This window comes from Hoplias malabaricus, chromosome 15, assembly GCF_029633855.1.
Source record: "Hoplias malabaricus isolate fHopMal1 chromosome 15, fHopMal1.hap1, whole genome shotgun sequence".
In the NCBI taxonomy this organism is placed as follows: Eukaryota; Metazoa; Chordata; class Actinopteri; order Characiformes; family Erythrinidae; genus Hoplias; species Hoplias malabaricus.
In genome coordinates, this window is record NC_089814.1 from 9,048,806 (window position 1) to 9,067,077 (window position 18,272).

Here is an 18,272-nt window from a genome sequence, read left to right on the forward strand (position 1 = left end):
CTTGAATATGCCTTGGCCTACATTCTACAAGACTCATTTATACATCTCGTGCTGATGCTCCGAACTGAGCATAGTGACTGTAATGGAAATTTTTATATGTCTCTGTTGAAAGACCCTGTCTGCTTGTTTTGTCTGTATATTCATTTCTAACCATCAACGCAACTCCGAAAAAGTGTGTGTCAGGTCACTTTCAAGGTCAGTGTTCTATCAGAAACAAAACATTTTGTCCTACATCTTGTTTATCAAACTGGGATGTCTCTAAGGAAAATAAGCTTGCAGAAACATAGAGTGATTATCTTATGCTTATGACGAATAAACTACCTTCATAAACACTCTGTGAAAACATCTTCTTTGTCCACATTCACATAGTGCTCTGTGCTATTGTGTGTTGACCACCTTAAGGTTAATAAACTACTTTCTGATTGCAAATGCTCTGTTAGATTTCAATTCTTAACACTTGTACTTATTTTCTCCACCACAATTCGGTGTTGTCGGCAGGATGGAGGGGGGGGGGGGTCGTTTCCAGTGGAAAAGGACTGATTATCCCTTGAACCCTATCTCACCTGTTTGAGGAATGGGACACGGACAGACCTCCCGTCCCTGACGTGCTGAAATTCGGGAAAGAATCTGGTGGTTGATAATTTTTTTCAAATTCCTTGTTGAGTATCTTGCATTTCAGAAAGAGTTTATACGTGTGACGTCTGTAGAATACTGTGTGAAGGTATTCAATACTTGGTTGCTCCAAGAATCTTAGAAATAGGTGAAGGTAATTTAAAGGGAGCCCCAATAGTGCATTGCAATGTTATTCAAGGTTAATAAATTCAGATAAAAAAAATTCAAACAATATATTTTGAAGTTGCTCAATTCGACAGATGAAATTCAGATTCCAAAATACGAGTTATAAAAAATTCAGATACACATCCGGATCACCAAGGATGAGCAATCGATTCATTTGGATTTTCCCTATGGCCTTAAATGATGCAGTAGTTACATTCTACGAACAAAACTTCCACACCGTGGAAAAACTATACGTTTAGCTTCCTTCCGCGGATATTATCTCTTTATTTTCAAAGTGTCTCAAAAATCGGACAGGCTCATTGAAGACACAATATAACAGACTATTGATGTCCTGAAGATGAAGAAATTCTACTGTGGAATTTTTTTGTAATGGCCCTGTGAACATTTTTTGTAACTCGTATTTTGGCATCTGAATTTCGTCTCCCTAATTTGAGCAATTTCAAAATATATTGTTTGAATTTTTTTATCTGAATTTATTAACCTTGAATAATAACAGTGAAAACGTGTTCTTGAAAATACACGAGTTCTATTCAAGAGCGATTATATTCAGATGTATAATTTCAGTGCAAAACAATTCAGTGCTACAAATTCAAATGTGGTAATAATTCAAAGTCTGATGAGACAGATTTGCTTCCATAGAAAACGACCCTTCAGAATCAAATGAATGTAGAATTAGAATGCCAGCTTGGTGATCCAGTGTCAGATTCTGGCTGAATTGGATCCTCTTGTGTCTCTCTACAGTAAACTGGGTCAGACAGCAGATTCAGTCCCATCCAGCTGTTCTCATAAAGATCCCTCATCAGCACAGGACAGAAAACATGCTGAACACCAAGTTTTACACATTCATAAGAAGGCTTTAAATGTGGATACTTGCTTGATCCATTATTTATTATTTTTTTATTGTTATTATATTCTTGGTAGAAGCCATAACAACCTGCTCCTTATGATTGTGACTTAAAATTCAACATTGGTACCTTCTTGTTTATCCTGTTCATTAATATAGTACTTTTCTGTCTTCAAAAAGCCACGCATCTCCAACTTCAATAACAGAGGAGCTGCCGGCTCTTCAGTGTGCTGCACCTCTTCAGATGTGAAGAGAGTTGCGCCACATGTTGCATCCTGCCCAGGACCCTGGTCCCAGTCCCTGGTCTATCTGAAGCCCAAAGATAAACAGAGGAAGGGGGGAAAGGATAGAGGGAGTCATACAGAGGACAAGGTGGAGGAGACTGAACGGCCCAGTAAGAGAATCCGCGCTGAGGCAGAGGAGAGATGTGTCCCAGCCACCGTCCACAGCCCTGCTTCAGGCTCAGAGTCACGCGGCAAACGTGGGTGTTAACATTTCCTTTCTTCTGTCAATGTAGAAAATGGCAGTACTTGTACATACCCCCTAAAGGGGGCTTCGGGGCCTCAGACCAGACTCAGGATGTTACATTTGAACATTGGGAAAACAAATAGCCGCTCTGTGTGTACACATGAATACGAAGTGAAATACACAAAGAATATGTCACCTGCTCTCAGAGCCCTCAGGTTTGATATTATTGTTTTTCATTTGGGATGTTTTAGAAAGTGGGGATGATGTTTATTCTTAATTTTTATTTTTGGAAACACTTCTATCCATGTAGAAGTAGTAGTGTTGTTCTGAACATCGGTCTCTGAAGTAAACAGAAGCAGTAATGCATAGTTCACCAGGAGCAAGTACCCATGAGAAAAGCTAGCAAAGCAAAGATGAAAAGGATTTAATTTAACAACAGTCCAGGTGTTTAACAGCAACATTAGTGACTGCCTTCTCTGAAATTCATGCATCTGATTTACTCTAACATTCAGCTCTTGTTTGGTTCTGTGATGTTGAGTTGAGGAAGACAAAGCCAATCTAATATATTTGTCACAAATGTACTTTCTCTACAGACAGAACAAGCCAAGCTGACTTCACTGATATTCCCACGCCAGTGATTCCTGATTACATTGCGTGAGTTTGCTCTCTGTAATTGGTTGTTTTGCTTCCGATCAAAGTACTCCTATGATCTCACTCTCTGTAGTCTGGTTTATCTGTACAACCTATGTCCTCCTCAGCACATATTCTGCTTTAATATTATTTAAGTCAAATTAATGTACATTTAAAACCAGTTAACAGGTGCAATGTTTTTATTTGTTTAATCCTCTACAGTAAGTACACTGCAGTGCTGTCTGTGGACCAGAGTCAGTGCTACAAGGATGACTTGAACGCTGAGTATGATGAGTATTTAACCCTTCACGCTCATGTGAAGGGTATAATACAACGACTCACTCAGCTGGACATGCTGCGCAAATGCCTCATCCCTGGAACCAAAGAATACCAGGTCAGAATCTTACCAGCTCTGATTAAAGTCAGACTGCACTGACAGCAGATGTTCACTTGTTTTCACTTTAAAAAACGATGTAGTTTTTAATTAATTGTATTTCTTTATGAAGGAAGTGGAAGAAGAGGTGCTGGAAGAATATAAGAAAACGAAGCAGGTGCATTATCAATAGTTAGCTCTTGATTTCATTTATAAACAAATGTGCTCATTACATGTCAGATACATTTACCCAATAATACACTCGAGGTTCGTTCTATAAGGTGAGATGTTGGCACTGGTGTGCTGCGGTTGAAGATCAGTGCACCACTGCCAATATCTCACATCATAGCACGAACCCTGAATGTAGTATTGTGATTATACCACAGTCGGTTATCGCCGTTTATTATAAGGTTTTGAGTTAAAGAAGACTGTGAATTTTTGTTTTTATCCTTCCGCGAGGTGGAATAGTTCTATTCCGTCACACATTCCTTCTTACTCTTTTCAATACGGTGACCAGACGTCCTCTTTTCTCCGGACATGTCCTCTGTTCAGGACCTAAAAATGCATCCGGCTGGGATTCCAAAACTGTCCATGATTTTGCTGTAAACAGTGTTTCCCCTGTCCCATTTCTTACAATAAGCCCTAATGACTTTCTTGAGGTGTGCACTTCGATGGCATATGATGGCGTTGTTGTAGGTTGTAATGACAAACTCATTTATGATTGATACTGAGCAAAATGTACCTTGGCGTTTGACGTGAAGAAGTGACCAGCATGTGCTCAAATTCATCAGATTAAACTGACAGTTGCACCTTGCAACACGAACATCGCGTACTCACAACCAAGGCTACAGAACCAAGCTTACAAGGTTGCTGAAGCTGATAAGACAGGAGAACAAGGCTACAGAACATTGAGCAAGCTCTGTTTCACTGTCCTTACGTCATCGTCAGGAAAAGACAAAACTGTGTGTAACCTTCTCTCAGTGTGAGTGTGTCCGCTGGTTTCATCCAACAACGCACGCTCTCCCTTACTCTTAATAAAATCTTTTTTGTTACTTGACACAAGAACTGCCTGTCTGATGTTTTCAGGGTAAAACTTCCACCACAAACTTGGCGTCACGAACAGGATGACCACGTCGCCTCAGTGAGCGGAGGGAGAGGCTCTGAGGACGCTCTTCGCCTGGAGCAGGTGAACCACTACGGGACCTTGCAAAACCAAGGGAAGACCCTGTGGAGAGACCCGACCGCCGACCACTGAGCGCGTGCGTCATCTGAAGAACTAGAAGTGGTGAGTGACCCTACGCTGTTCTCACGGAGAAGTCACAAGACAGATTAGAGAATATCTAACAAAAGTGTATGCTCTGCTAAAGCCCCCTGTAGAAAGGGAAGGAAAATGGCAATCATACTGAGTTAGATCAGAGAATCTCGCTATTTTACGACGGTAGAATAGTTCATCCGCTCTAAGAGGGAGTGGAAAACAGTAAGCAGGTCCGGACCTCCTTGTGATTTTCTCTTGGTTGTGGGAGCCGTGGAAGGGACCAATAAACAGGCTAGTAGAACTGTGTCAAGAGAACAAAATGGGTGGCCACCAGAGTAAGTATATTTAGAGGGAGGGGGACTGGACATCAGCTTTGTGCCACGATATGAGAAAACATTACGGCAATGATGTGACCAAGTATATGCCCTACTGGACGCAGGTTTTCGGGTTTCCCCCTCATGGTTCAATGTGTATTAAATTACTGAGTACGTTAAGAAGTAGAATAAAAACAGGCCCAACGGGAAACTTAAAGAGTGATAAGAAATACTGTGAGGAACATAGAGAGGGAATGCTAACCACACTAACTTTTTGGGAAGAGGAAGCAGAGAAGCGGGAGAAAGACCGCACTCGAAATGTACGTAATGATGTCCCTACTAATCAATTGCCTCAGTGTGTATCCAGGAAGGTGGACCCTGACCTCGACTCTGCCCCACCGCGACTTCCCGACCAGAACCCAGCGCCAGCGCCAGCCCCAGCACCAGCGCCAGCCCCAGCACCAACACCAACACCAGCCCCAGCACTGACGCCAGCCCCAGCACCGACACCAGCCCCAGCACCGACACCAGCGCCAGCATCGACACCAGCGCCAGCACCAGCCCCGACACCCCCTGTCCAAGCACCTGACCGACCAGAGGGGTTGTATTCGGAAGCCAGAGCACTGATGGAGCGCACCACTGCTGACAACCAGACGAAGCAGCCGCCTCCCTACGCGTCCGCGGATTCAAGCACGGATACAGGAATGTCAATTCCTCCCGCATCGCCTCGTGTGTCCAGAAGGACGACGAAACAGTGTCAGACTACGTTGCTCGGCTCACCATGGTCCACACTGAAAGCTGTGGATTAGATAAACCAGTGACATTGGCGATCGGAACCACGGACCGCTCCACATGGGAGTCTTACCTGGTCCAAAGCCTCCTGCTGGGTCTGAAGCCTCAGATTCTCGCAGGCGTAAAGACCACTTGCGTGGGTTACTCAAAGCAGCCCCTGACGATCATCGAGGAGCATGCCAGACACCACGAAACACTACTCCGCGAGCAAGAAAACAAGAGGAACAAGAAAAAGGCAGACATCCAAGAACAAGCCATGTTAACCATGGTGCAGCAGTTCCAAGCCCAGACCACACGTAGAGGACGTGGGAGAGGCAGAGGAAGAGATCAAAAAAAGAAAAAACGCGACGCGCCTGGAGGACCTGACATGGAGCGACACAATCGATGCTACAACTGCGATAAGCCAGGACATTTAGCGCGCAATTGCCCACAACCACCAAAGAATCAAAAATACCCAACCAGCTGGACACCAGCGGATGGCGAGGAGGAATGACGGGTGGAGGAGGGGAACGGGAACACCAGGGAACACACCGACGCATCAGACAGGGAAGTACAATCACCTTATTTACTTTATCAAACGCAATTGACTAAGAACGCTTTAGATTTGCCTATGGTAACCCTCATTGTAAAAAACAAGCCATTGAAATTTTTAGTAGATAGTGGGGCAGCTCACTCAGTTATTAAAGGGAATGAAATAAATGTGCCACTCACAAACAAATCAATAACGACCATTGGATCTGGAGGGAGAATGACCAAAGAGCCAGTCTCTGGCCCGCTCCAATGTAGATTGGGAGATAGAAATTTTCAGCACAGTTTCCTGATTTCCATGTGTTGCCCAGTAAACTTACTAGCCAGAGATCTCATGTGTAAACTAAAGTGTAAGCTGGAAAGTACCCCGATGGGATTGTTGGTGGACTTTGCAAAAGAACACCCTGATTTTCAGGGCATGAGGTACGGATTGGGAGAGCCTCTGTATGTATATGAATGGGAGTTGAAGAGCGGGCATGGAAATTCCTCATGTGTCGCTGGGAAAGGCTCCGCATGAGGAATGGAAGGGTGTGGGTTAAACACAGTAGTGTTGAAGGTTATAGACTGGCGTCCTGTGGAGGGACCACTGCCCATCATGCACAGCCGTTGCACAAATATATATAAAATAGTCACACCTTACCTGTTCCATGCGCACAGAGTGGTCACATTGGCAGCAAATGATACACTGTCCATGGTAACAGAGGTAGTTTTGCCAACAGACCTAGCAGATATCCCAGATACCCTCTGGGCAAAAGGTAAAAATGATGTGGGCCTCATTAGGAATTGTGAACCCGTTGTGATAACCCCAAAGAGCACATACAGACCCAAAGAATTAGCTATAGTTAAGTGTGCGGCTCACCAAAAGGGAACTGATTACATCACCAAGGGTAATGCAAAGGCAGACCTTGCTGCGAAAGCAGCAGCACTCAAACCCTACATCCAAGCCTCCGCTATTCCTGTGACTAACCTTACCGTATCTCTTGCAGATATCCAGTCTTCAGCCACGGCAGCTGAAATAGGGAGGTGGAAACAAGACAAGTGTTCACTGACCCCACATGGTTGGATGCATGCGCCAACAAACAAACCCTGCCTACCCAAAGCATACGCGAGAGGCCTGATTAAGATTGTACATGGGCATAGCCACATGTCCAAAGGGGGGATAGTGGACACTTTGAGAAAACTGTGGTACGCTCCAGGCCTCACGAACTTAACCCAAAAATTTTGTTCTCAGTGTCTGATATGCGCACAACACTCTGCGAAAGCAGCACATGCGCAAACTTCCACAGCGGGCCACCCGCCCGCAACAGAACCATTCCAGCACTGGCAAATTGATTTTGTAGAACTGACTCAGGCAGAGGGAAAGAAATACATGTTGGTTTGCGTATGTATGTTCAGCAAGTGGACGGAAGCTTTTCCCACAGGTAAACAGGACGCACAAGCTGTTACGAAAATGTTGTTGAGAGAAATAATCCCCAGGTGGGGTCTTCCAACCCACATCTCGAGCGATAACGGCACCCCATTCGTACAACGAGGTCTGATTGATCTGACCAAGCACCTAGGTATAGACATGAGAAAACATTGCAGCTACCACCCTGCCAGTGCAGGGGCGGTGGAACGAATGAATGGCACATTAAAGAATGGATTAGCCAAAATGCACCAGGATACAGGGTTATCCTGGGTCAAATGCTTACCATTAGTGTTGTGGCAGATGAGAACCAGACCTCAACCAAAAACAGGCCTCAGCGCTTTTGAGATAGTGTTTGGAAGACCTCCCAATATTGGGGTGGGACCACCCCTACAGGACCAAGTCCTACTGTCCGACACTTTGGTAGCTTACTGCTCAAAACTCTACACAATCTTGTCTGATATCTATCCACAGGTAAAAGCTGTCCTGCCGAGCCCAGCTGACCAGTTCCTGCACGACTTCAAACCAGGCGATTGGGTGCTGATTAAGGATCTAAGAAGACAACACTGGAAAGACGCCAGGTGGAGAGGACCGTACCAAGTGCTCCTGACTACACACACTGCAGTTAAAACAGAAGCAGAATCAGCTGACTTACATCGCAACATTGCCACTCCCGGACGAGGATGCCTTGGAGTTGGGAGACCTGTTAGATGGACCACCTGTTTCTGTTTAATAAAACACTCGCTTATGTTCACATGTGCATAGTGAATTTGTAGAAATACACTTACTCATATACAATGCAGCGCACGCGATTGCCTAGTAAAATTCAGCGACAAGCTGACTTAGGACGCTTACACCATATTATCATAGCCATGTCTAGTGGGTCTGTTTTAAGGTAAATTTTGATAGTATCATAGGGGGGATTGTAATGACAAACTCATTTATGATTGATACTGAGCAAAATGTACCTTGGCGTTTGACGTGAAGAAGTGACCAGCATGTGCTCACATTCATCAGATTAAACTGACAGTTGCACCTTGCAACACGAACATCGCGTACTCACAACCAAGGCTACAGAACCAAGCTTACAAGGTTGCTGAAGCTGATAAGACAGGAGAACAAGGCTACAGAACATTGAGCAAGCTCTGTTTCACTGTCCTTACGTCATCGTCAGGAAAAGACAAAACTGTGTGTAACCTTCTCTCAGTGTGAGTGTGTCCGCTGGTTTCATCCAACAATGCACGCTCTCCCTTACTCTTAATAAAATCTTTTTTGTTACTTGACACAAGAACTGCCTGTCTGATGTTTTCAGGGTAAAACTTCCACCACAAGGTAAACAAAAGGGGCACGTGAGGATCAAGTGTTCAAGGGGTCAAAGCTTAGAGCAGAAATGGGACACACTTCGCCACGCACACACCTTCTGGTGCTTCCATCACTTTCAGCCGAGCTCTGCTCCACATCAGTGTTTTACTGGAGCCTTGAACAGAAATGTGTTGAAAGTTGTTTAAGGTAATTATCGTAGTCTCTTCTTCGTATTTGAAAGTGTTGCTGTGTCACACGAGCCTTTCACTTTCTCTCACTGTGTATCTTTCTACAGCACAACCCAAAGTTCCAGCAGATGAAGCAAAGGTGTGAATACCTACACAACAAGCTGGCCCACATCAAGCAGCTCATTGCTGACTTTGACCAGCAGAGGGCGCAGTGCTGGCTTTAGATATAGGATTAACCCCCACCCCACAAAAAAAAAAAAAAAAATCTTTAAAACCTGTACTTTCCCTGTACTTTATAAGAGAAAGAAAATTAAGATCTACTTTTTAATGGAAGGAGAACATGTGAGATTTTTAACTGAATTCATTGCAATACATGGGGGGCCTTACGATACAATACATTGTCCTCATTGACTACACACTGAATTGGAGGGCCAATACAGATGTGTACAAGAAGGGGACGAGTGGACTTTACTTTTGGAAGAAGCTCAAGTCCTTTAAAATGTGCAACACGAAGCTGCCAACCTTGTGTCTGTTGTTGCGGGTGCTGTCTTTTTTGCAGCAGTCTGCTGGGAGTAAGCATCAGAAGCAGGGATGTAAACAAACTAAACAAGCTGATCAAGAAGGCTGGCTCAGTCATGGATGGGCTGCTGTCTGGATGGATGTGGGGTATGTTGTAGAAAATAATTTTATTACTTTGTGTTTGTTGACAAATATCCTTAAATGATGATTAGTTAAATTAGCATACTCATGGTGTGAAATCCTGTACCCTATATGCATGTATATGAATGACTAACCAGTATTTACATTATTAATTACTTACACATGTAGTTAAACATTTTTGCTTGATTCTGCACTACTAACTCATATGATAATTACTCCTAAAGACATATTATAAGCTAACTTCACTATATGGCATGATAACTTGATATTTACACACAGTTTTAATTCTTAACGTCTAACCTTGAACAGATGTGCACTCCAGGATTGTAACACACTGACATCATAGTGTTGGGCATGGAGGCGCTGATCTGTAGCTTCTTCTTGTGGCCTTGAAGTGTATCTCTAACTCCCTAAATTTTAGTCTCTAGGAAAAAAAAGTGCTGAGAAGAGAGGCCCATTATAAGCCTGACCAGATAATTAATGTCTTCAGGGTCACAACAGGCACCTGAATATTGCACGTGAAGAGCTGAGTACTAACACGTGAAATTATGCATATTAATATACGCTAATCAGCCAGAAACGCCTCACCACCAGGCTATACGTCATCATGGGTATAACTTTTTGAGTCAGATGATGGGAGGTCAGAATTTTCACTTGGGAGGGGTATTAGACTGTTCTCAATGTGTGAATTCTCCTGGATCCAGTATTTTGGTAAATAAATACTTTGATTTGCTTTGAACTTCACTCGACTGGTGTCTGCGACTCTCTCGTGACGGACATGCCTCCCCCGAAGAGGGAGGGTGTATTTTGGACCTTTTTGTTATTTTCTCATTAGTTGGTAAATTTTAAATACTTTGAGAATGGTCCAAAGGAACATTTTTATCTTCAAATTGGTGACCCCGACGTGCGGGAGGTCCAGACTGGACACCTTAGGACTCCTTTCCACTAGCGGCCGCAACATACTAAGGTGGGTGTGCAGACCCTGTTTTATTCAAATTCTGCATATTGGATTTTTTAAATTGGAGTGGTGTGGAGCCCCGAAGGTGGTCCGGAGTGAGGTATAGAGCAATTCAATTTGTTTAAAAATTTGGGGTTGTTTGTTAAAAAATACAAAGTAAAAAAAAATGATAATAATAAAAAAAAAAAAAAAAAAAAAATTTAATAGATGGATGTTGTGCCCATCTGAGACAGAGTGGTGGCGTCCTCAGCTCGGAACCTGACGAGGTTTCGTGTTAATTGCCTGGTCTAAGGGTAGGCCGTGAGAGTTCGTCTCCTCAGAAGTATATTAATATTCGCGGAAGCTGTTCCCGCACATTTATATTTTCGGATGCTGTTCCCGAGTTTGATACTGAGCGGAAGCTGTTCCCGCCAGAGTTTGTGGTGTATTTTAATGAAATTTGACTGTGTATTTTGTGTGTTATTTTTTGGGGCTGTTTGCATGACTGTTGTGTACGTTTGTGCTCGCTAGAGGACAAGAGGAGTGTCTTGCTGTCTATGTGTATGTGTCAGCTGAGTGTGTGTCTCTCTCCCCCTCCCTTTTCCCATCTTCTGTAACTGTGTGCGGGTGTCAGCTGAAAGAATTTTTTTTTTGGGGGGAAAAAGGAGAAAGTAGGGGACTGATCAACCCCCTTTCTTCTGTGGTTGCTTGTGTGTGGGGAGAAGTAGTTTCTCCATGGGCTGTAAAAACCATGAATTTTTTTGTGGGTGTGTTTAAAGAAAAGTGGGGAAAATCTCTGCCTAGAGAGTGTCAGAGAGAAAGACTGTCAGAAAGAGTGAAGAAAGTGTTTGAAGAAAGTGTTTAACGGAAGTGGGGAAATGTGATAAAGAATGAGTGATTTAGAAATTAATAGGGAAAGACATTTGTAATGGTATAAATTATGAACTTCGTTCAAGGACAGTTATTTAAAGAATATGAACCTCAATAAAATGAGGGGTTTGTTTATCTATGACAATGAGCCTGAACAGAAGACGTTTTAAAACAAAATATATAAAGTTAATTAAATGAGCTTTCTTGGAGACTATACATTAAGAAAATATAGACAATGAGCTCCAGAAAGACGTTTTTAGATGTTGAGAATAGGAGAAAGAAGAGCAAGGTGTAAAGCTGAGTAATTAATATGATAAATTGGGGAAACTGTAAGGTTTAAATATGGGAATTAAAGGGAAAATTGTTAATTGAACACTTGCTCTAATTTTGAATCTGGTTTCTTTGTTATTGGGGTTAATTTAGACTGGTAGTGGATAAAAATATATTTGGTATTTTGTTTACTGCTTATTGTCCTAAGAATCTTATTTTTCCGGTTCAGTTTGCATTTTTTTTGACTGTGGTAGTTTGTGTTAAAAATTTATTTTCTGCCTCGGTTTGAACTTTTTGTTCATCATAAGATATTTTGTCACTTGCTATTTCTGTAGTTCTCAAAATTTTGTTTTCACTTTTTATAATATATCTTGTAATTTGACTGCTTATTGATGGTGTGCTGATGATGTTTGTTTTGTTCGGTTGGAAATTGATACTCTACATAATAGGCACGATGGTGGCTTGTTGACTGATAAGTGTGTTCGGTTATCTAAACTATAGTCTTCGGTTTTTTCTGTTTATTACAAATTCTATCTCATATATTGGTGTGTTATTTGCGTCTGACTAAAGAGCTTTTTCGGGTTGTGGGTCGGTTTGATACTTAATGTACATTAGGCTTGGCTTGCTTCTAATTCAATACTGTGTTTGAAGACACGCACTACGTTTCTTATCAGCCTGTGAAATTCTTCACAGGGCTGAGGTGGTCCTGCTTTTCTTGGCTGAGCTTAAAACTTGACTTTAAAACTTTTCTTTTCTTTTTTATATAAACTGAGCCGGAAAGCGCTAACAACACAGATTGTTACATTGAAAACACCAGGTCCGTATACAAAACACAAGGGGGAGGGGGCTACTGCCCCGCCTCCGCCATACAACTTAGGCCACGTCCCACCAGCTGACATCATCCTGCCTGTCTTCAGTGTAGACTCGGGCACAGTGAGTTTACAGAGTCACACACACAAACGCAGACACAGAAGGGAGGGGCTGGGCTCTGTGAGCAGGCAACACACAGAGACATACACACAAACGCAGACACAGAAGATGATGAGGACAGTGCAAACGGACGATGTGGTCATAGACGGATGACTGATTTGAACCATACATTGCGTATCATGGAAAACCTCTTATTAGAAGAAAAGAGACAATTGAAATGAAAACAACAGACTTTAGAACGCACATGCACACCTCTGACAAAACAGACATTTTGAGAAGAAGCACTAGACACCGACACCCGCCTGAGAGGTTTGGGACTGACACTAACGTCGGCACTATGCTTCCATTAGTGGCCACTAGTACAGGAACATATAAATATGTACCATTAAAAATTAGATAATAAAGACAAGGAGACAGTTAAGTTAGAAAGAGAACTACTAACTGTTCAACTAGCAGAAGCCAGGAAATCTATTAATGACAATAAAAAGCAAACAGAGTCTGACACCATGATGCCTATGACTGCAGTACCACAACCAAACATTCAACCACCACAAACATACATGAACACACAAACATATATGCCAACCCAAACAGGGCTACCACAAAACCCACCGTACAATTATGGACTAATTTCATATTTCCCATATCAGCCCTACTCAGGGGGCAGGGGGCGGGGTAATGGTAGGTGGAGGGGCAGGGTCCACCACCAGACCGGGGCGTGCCTAAGATGTGGAGCTTTGGACCACTGGGCAGCACAATGGAAGGCACCACTCTTTACTGACACCAGCTATCCACAACAGGCACTACACCCACAGGCGGCACCAAAACCAGAACTATCACATCTTCCTGCTGGCCAATACAGCATGGAGCCGTGGGGTGGACATTGACGGGGCCCAGAGGAGCACCAGGACAGCAGGGCCAGGGCAGAACCCATGCTGTCATTAACCGTGGGGGCCTCCAAAATTATTTTTCTGGTTGACACGGGAGCCACATGGTCAGCCATCAACACAGTATTACCCGCACACCTGATGAGACCTCAGCAGGATGAGTCGGTAGACATTTACTGGGGTTTAGTGACTGGACAGACGGTCTAGTCACCACCACTAATTGACTTGTTACAACAGTGGTCGCCTTGGATTACAGCCATGGCACTTTATGTTCCTCCGCCGACCCATTCCGTGTCACCCTGTTCTATGATGTAGGGGGAGATTTAACTTATTATGAATTTTTTCAAACAGAATTAGAGGGTACAGTGTGGTCGGTTGACACCACAGGGATTTATGTGGGTCTTGAAGGGGTGGCATCTCCTGTTTCACTAACACCACAACAACATTATTGGTAAAAACTGTCTGACAAGGCGGCACCACACATTTCACTAGCTCTCCATCAGAGACACGAGGCCAAGCAGTTGGGCCCTATGGTAAAAAGAGCAAATGAGGCCACGGATTGGGTCTGGACCCAGCTGCCCGGCGTCATGTTTTCAAAGTCAACATAGACATATCACATCACTGATAACTCACCAATCTTAGTCACATTGCACCATCAATTGCTGCCTAGACACCATGGTTGTGAGGACACTGATCATCCACAGACGGAGGTATTATTAGCATCACTGCCTGACACATTGTGGTCCACAGGACCAGATGATGTAGGATACACTAATCAGACACCTGTCTCTTTTTGTATGAATATTACACAACCAATTTGGATTACCCAATATAAACAAAAAACCTGAGACTGTGTAAGACATGTTAGCATTTTTAGGACTGACTGGTTACAGCAGACAATAGATTCTTGACTTTGTCGAACGAACATAACCTTTTAGGGACATGGTGAAATTTCTAGGGATGAGCAATTTGTCTGGTAAGCTCACTTGGACGGTGGAGTCAGAACAGGCATTTATAGATGTTAAACAAGCCTTATCCGTTGCAGCTGACTTAGCCAGACCTGACTATTCATTACCTTTTTACATGGATGTTTCTGAAACAGACACTGTGATCAATGGTGTACTGTTTCAGAAAAAGGGGGAAGGTAGAGCAGTACTAATGTACTTAAGTGTCCCATTGGACCTTATAGAGAGGAGACAACCACAGTGCACAAGACATGTAGCAGGACTGACCAAATTAGTACAGAAAACAGCACATCTGGTAGCAGGATACCCATTGCGCATTCTAACCACACACGGAGTAGTAGCGTACATAAACTCACAGATGTTCACACTCACTCCATTGCGACAGAGACGCATTCACAAAGCATTGACTGCACCCAACATCACTTACACACATGAAGGAGTTAATATGGCAGATGGGATGTTGGAAGGTCCACCACATGAATGCGAGGAACAGGTGGAAAGGCAAGGAAAAGTAAGACCAGACTTACAAGCCACACCCATTCCAGGGTCATGGAATTTATGGACGGATGGGTGTGGGTACAGGGCAGATACAGGTGAAGTCAGAGCAGGATACGCAGTAGTTCAGGAAGCGAAGGGGGAAACACGTGAGTTTCAGACAGTTATAGCAGACGAAGTGAAACAAAATCCATCAGCACAGAAGGCAGAACTGCTAGCAGTAATTTCAGCATTAGAAGTGGCACATATAGGAAAACAACAAAACACTGGAAAATCTAAAACAATGGTGGCACCCATACATGTCAGCATTAGTGGTTGATCGCATCACTAAATGTCAGATTTGTAACACTCAGAATGTAGCAAAAGCATTTAAACTAGCTCCAGGAAGGTTTCCATTGCCAGATTCTCATGGACATGAGATTCAAATGGATTACACAGATATGATTGACCCCATTAGGAGATATAGATATCTCCTGGTCGTAGTAGATAGATTCTCGGGGTGGGTAGAGGCACTCCCCACTCTGAGGGAAGATGCAAAATCAGTCTGTAAGTTTCTGATTAATTGTTGGATTTCTAACCATGGGTTTCCTAGAAATTTTTTTTTTTTTTTTTTTTTTTTTTCAGATAGCGGGAGTCATTTCACGAGTAAAACACTGCAGTGGGTGGAGCAGTCGTTGGGGCTGCGCCATAGCTATGGTTGTGTGTATCATCCTGCCTCACAAGGTCAGAAGGAGAGGATGAATCAAAATTTGAAATCCAAATTAGCAAAGATCAAACTGGCAAACTGAATTGGCTTGATGCCCTTCCAATTGTTTTAATTAGTGTCCGTAGTTAAGTGAACAGAAATACAGGGTTCACTCCTTTTGAATTAGGGAGGGGCATACCTTTTCAAGGCCCCTCCAGCGCTTGCGTCCCCCCAGAAACCACGTCAAGCAGAGTACCGACAGCTATATGAAGAACTAAAAGCTGTTTGTAAAGATTTCTCTATACAGGTGCAGGAAAGGAGAGAAGGAGAAGAAACGGAGGAGAAGGATCCAGAAGTGACAGTCTCACCCTGGGTCCTCCTGAAGGTTATCAAGCGGAAGTGGTACGAACCTCGCTGGACAGGACCCTACCAGGTGACAGAGAGAACCAGTTGTGCAGTCCGGCTGAAGGGTAAAAGCTTATAGTGGTACCACCTCACACAGTGCAGAGCCGCACCGACACCTAACATCAAACATTCACTGAAGGAAAACAACACCTCAGAAGAGGCTGATCAAGCAGCCTCAACCAACATAGGGGCAGAATAATCCCCTGAGGCAGGGGCACGACAAGGAAAGTCTATCCTTGCCCCCAGCGCAGATCCCTACCAACGGATGAAGAATACACTTTAACACATACACATATAGGGCTCATTGTAATCTCTTAGTCCAGAGAGTGAGTGGTAGGACAGAGGTGTCCACTCCCAACAGGAGTGGTGTAATTGCCCGCTACCACCACAATCTGCCATCACGCTCTACCTAAGTCACTCGCCAAGCCGGGGGTGACCTAGGCAGACCAATCTAACATTAATTGTTTACCATTTATCTAAATGTATTGACCTGTCAGTTGGACAGGTCAAAAGGGGGAATTGTTGTAGAAAATAATTTTATTACTTTGTGTTTGTTGACAAATATCCTTAAATGATGATTAGTTAAATTAGCATACTCATGGTGTGAAATCCTGTACCCTATATGCATGTATATGAATGACTAACCAGTATTTACATTATTAATTACTTACACATGTAGTTAAACATTTTTGCTTGATTCTGCACTACTAACTCATATGATAATTACTCCTAAAGACATATTATAAGCTAACTTCACTATATGGCATGATAACTTGATATTTACACACAGTTTTAATTCTTAACGTCTAACCTTGAACAGATGTGCACTCCAGGATTGTAACACACTGACATCATAGTGTTGGGCATGGAGGCGCTGATCTGTAGCTTCTTCTTGTGGCCTTGAAGTGTATCTCTAACTCCCTAAATTTTAGTCTCTAGGAATAAAAAGTGCTGAGAAGAGAGGCCCATTATAAGCCTGACCAGATAATGAATGTCTTCAGGGTCACAACAGGCACCTGAATATTGCACGTGAAGAGCTGAGTACTAACACGTGAAATTATGCATATTAATATACGCTAATCAGCCAGAAACGCCTCACCACCAGGCTATACGTCATCATGGGTATAACTTTTTGAGTCAGATGATGGGAGGTCAGAATTTTCACTTGGGAGGGGTATTAGACTGTTCTCAATGTGTGAATTCTCCTGGATCCAGTATTTTGGTAAATAAATACTTTGATTTGCTTTGAACTTCACTCGACTGGTGTCTGCGACTCTCTCGTGACGGACATGCCTCCCCCGAAGAGGGAGGGTGTATTTTGGACCTTTTTGTTATTTTCTCATTAGTTGGTAAATTTTAAATACTTTGAGAATGGTCCAAAGGAACATTGTTTATCTTCAGGTAGTTGTGGAAAGGAGAACTCTGAACAAACTCACTACAGGCTCACTGAGCATCAGCTGGACATTTTTCATTTTAATATCAATATGCACTGCCACTTTATCTTGACTTCTATACATTATCCACATGTAGTGATATAAATGTCTGATACTGTTTACAATGCACAGCCACTTTATCTGTACCTTATATATTAGGGTGACCAGATCTGAGATGGTGAAAAAGAGGTCACGTTTCGGGGGGTGATGAGCTCTCGTCCCTCGCTGTCGTTGTATGCTTAGCTGAACCTATGTGTGCTTTTAGGTCTTTTACACCTTTATTTGCTACACAAAACATGGGAATTTCTTTTTTAATTCATCCGAGAATTTACATTTACGTTTCGGCATAGCTGCTCGAGATGAGGGTGGGTACATGAGCTTTGACTGACCTAAACAAGGACAACTGACGTGCAGACTGACCAATTAAATATTTACAGAGAAGGTTATCGACCAATGACGGTAGCGCTACAGTCAGACCGTCCAATCAGAAGATTTTAGGCTACTTCACCACGCCCCCTTCTCACTCAAGCGAACCAATCGGAGTAGGGGAGGGCGGGACTAGTTTGTGAAGGAAACTTCTCGAAGTTCTATGTAAGCTCTAGAAAAACAAAATCCCGGACGTTTGTGAAATTCCGCCCGGACATTTTTTTAAGTCTAAAAAAGAGGACATGTCCGGGTAAAAGAGGACGTCTGGTCACCCTATGTAACAACTCTTCAAATAAATTTTATTAGGACAGAAAGAAAGAAGGAAAGAAAATTATTGAATATATAAAAGAACAAAAGTTAAAGAAAAGCTTTACAGCGTAAGAAATATTGAAATAAAGAAGGTAAAGAAAAA

The 18,272-nt window shown here is 43.0% G+C and overlaps 1 protein-coding gene across 1 annotated transcript; it reads left to right on the forward strand.

Annotated features, from left to right (window-relative positions):
- The first annotated feature begins 4,411 nt into the window (after positions 1-4,411).
- On the forward strand, positions 4,412-18,199 carry LOC136668669 (protein NYNRIN-like). Its single transcript, XM_066646332.1, has 2 exons — positions 4,412-8,916; positions 9,005-18,199. Exon 1 carries the CDS (start codon positions 6,523-6,525, stop codon positions 8,170-8,172), a length of 1,650 nt encoding a protein of 549 aa, XP_066502429.1. The 5' UTR covers positions 4,412-6,522; the 3' UTR covers positions 8,173-8,916; positions 9,005-18,199.
- The last annotated feature ends 73 nt before the right edge of the window (positions 18,200-18,272 follow it).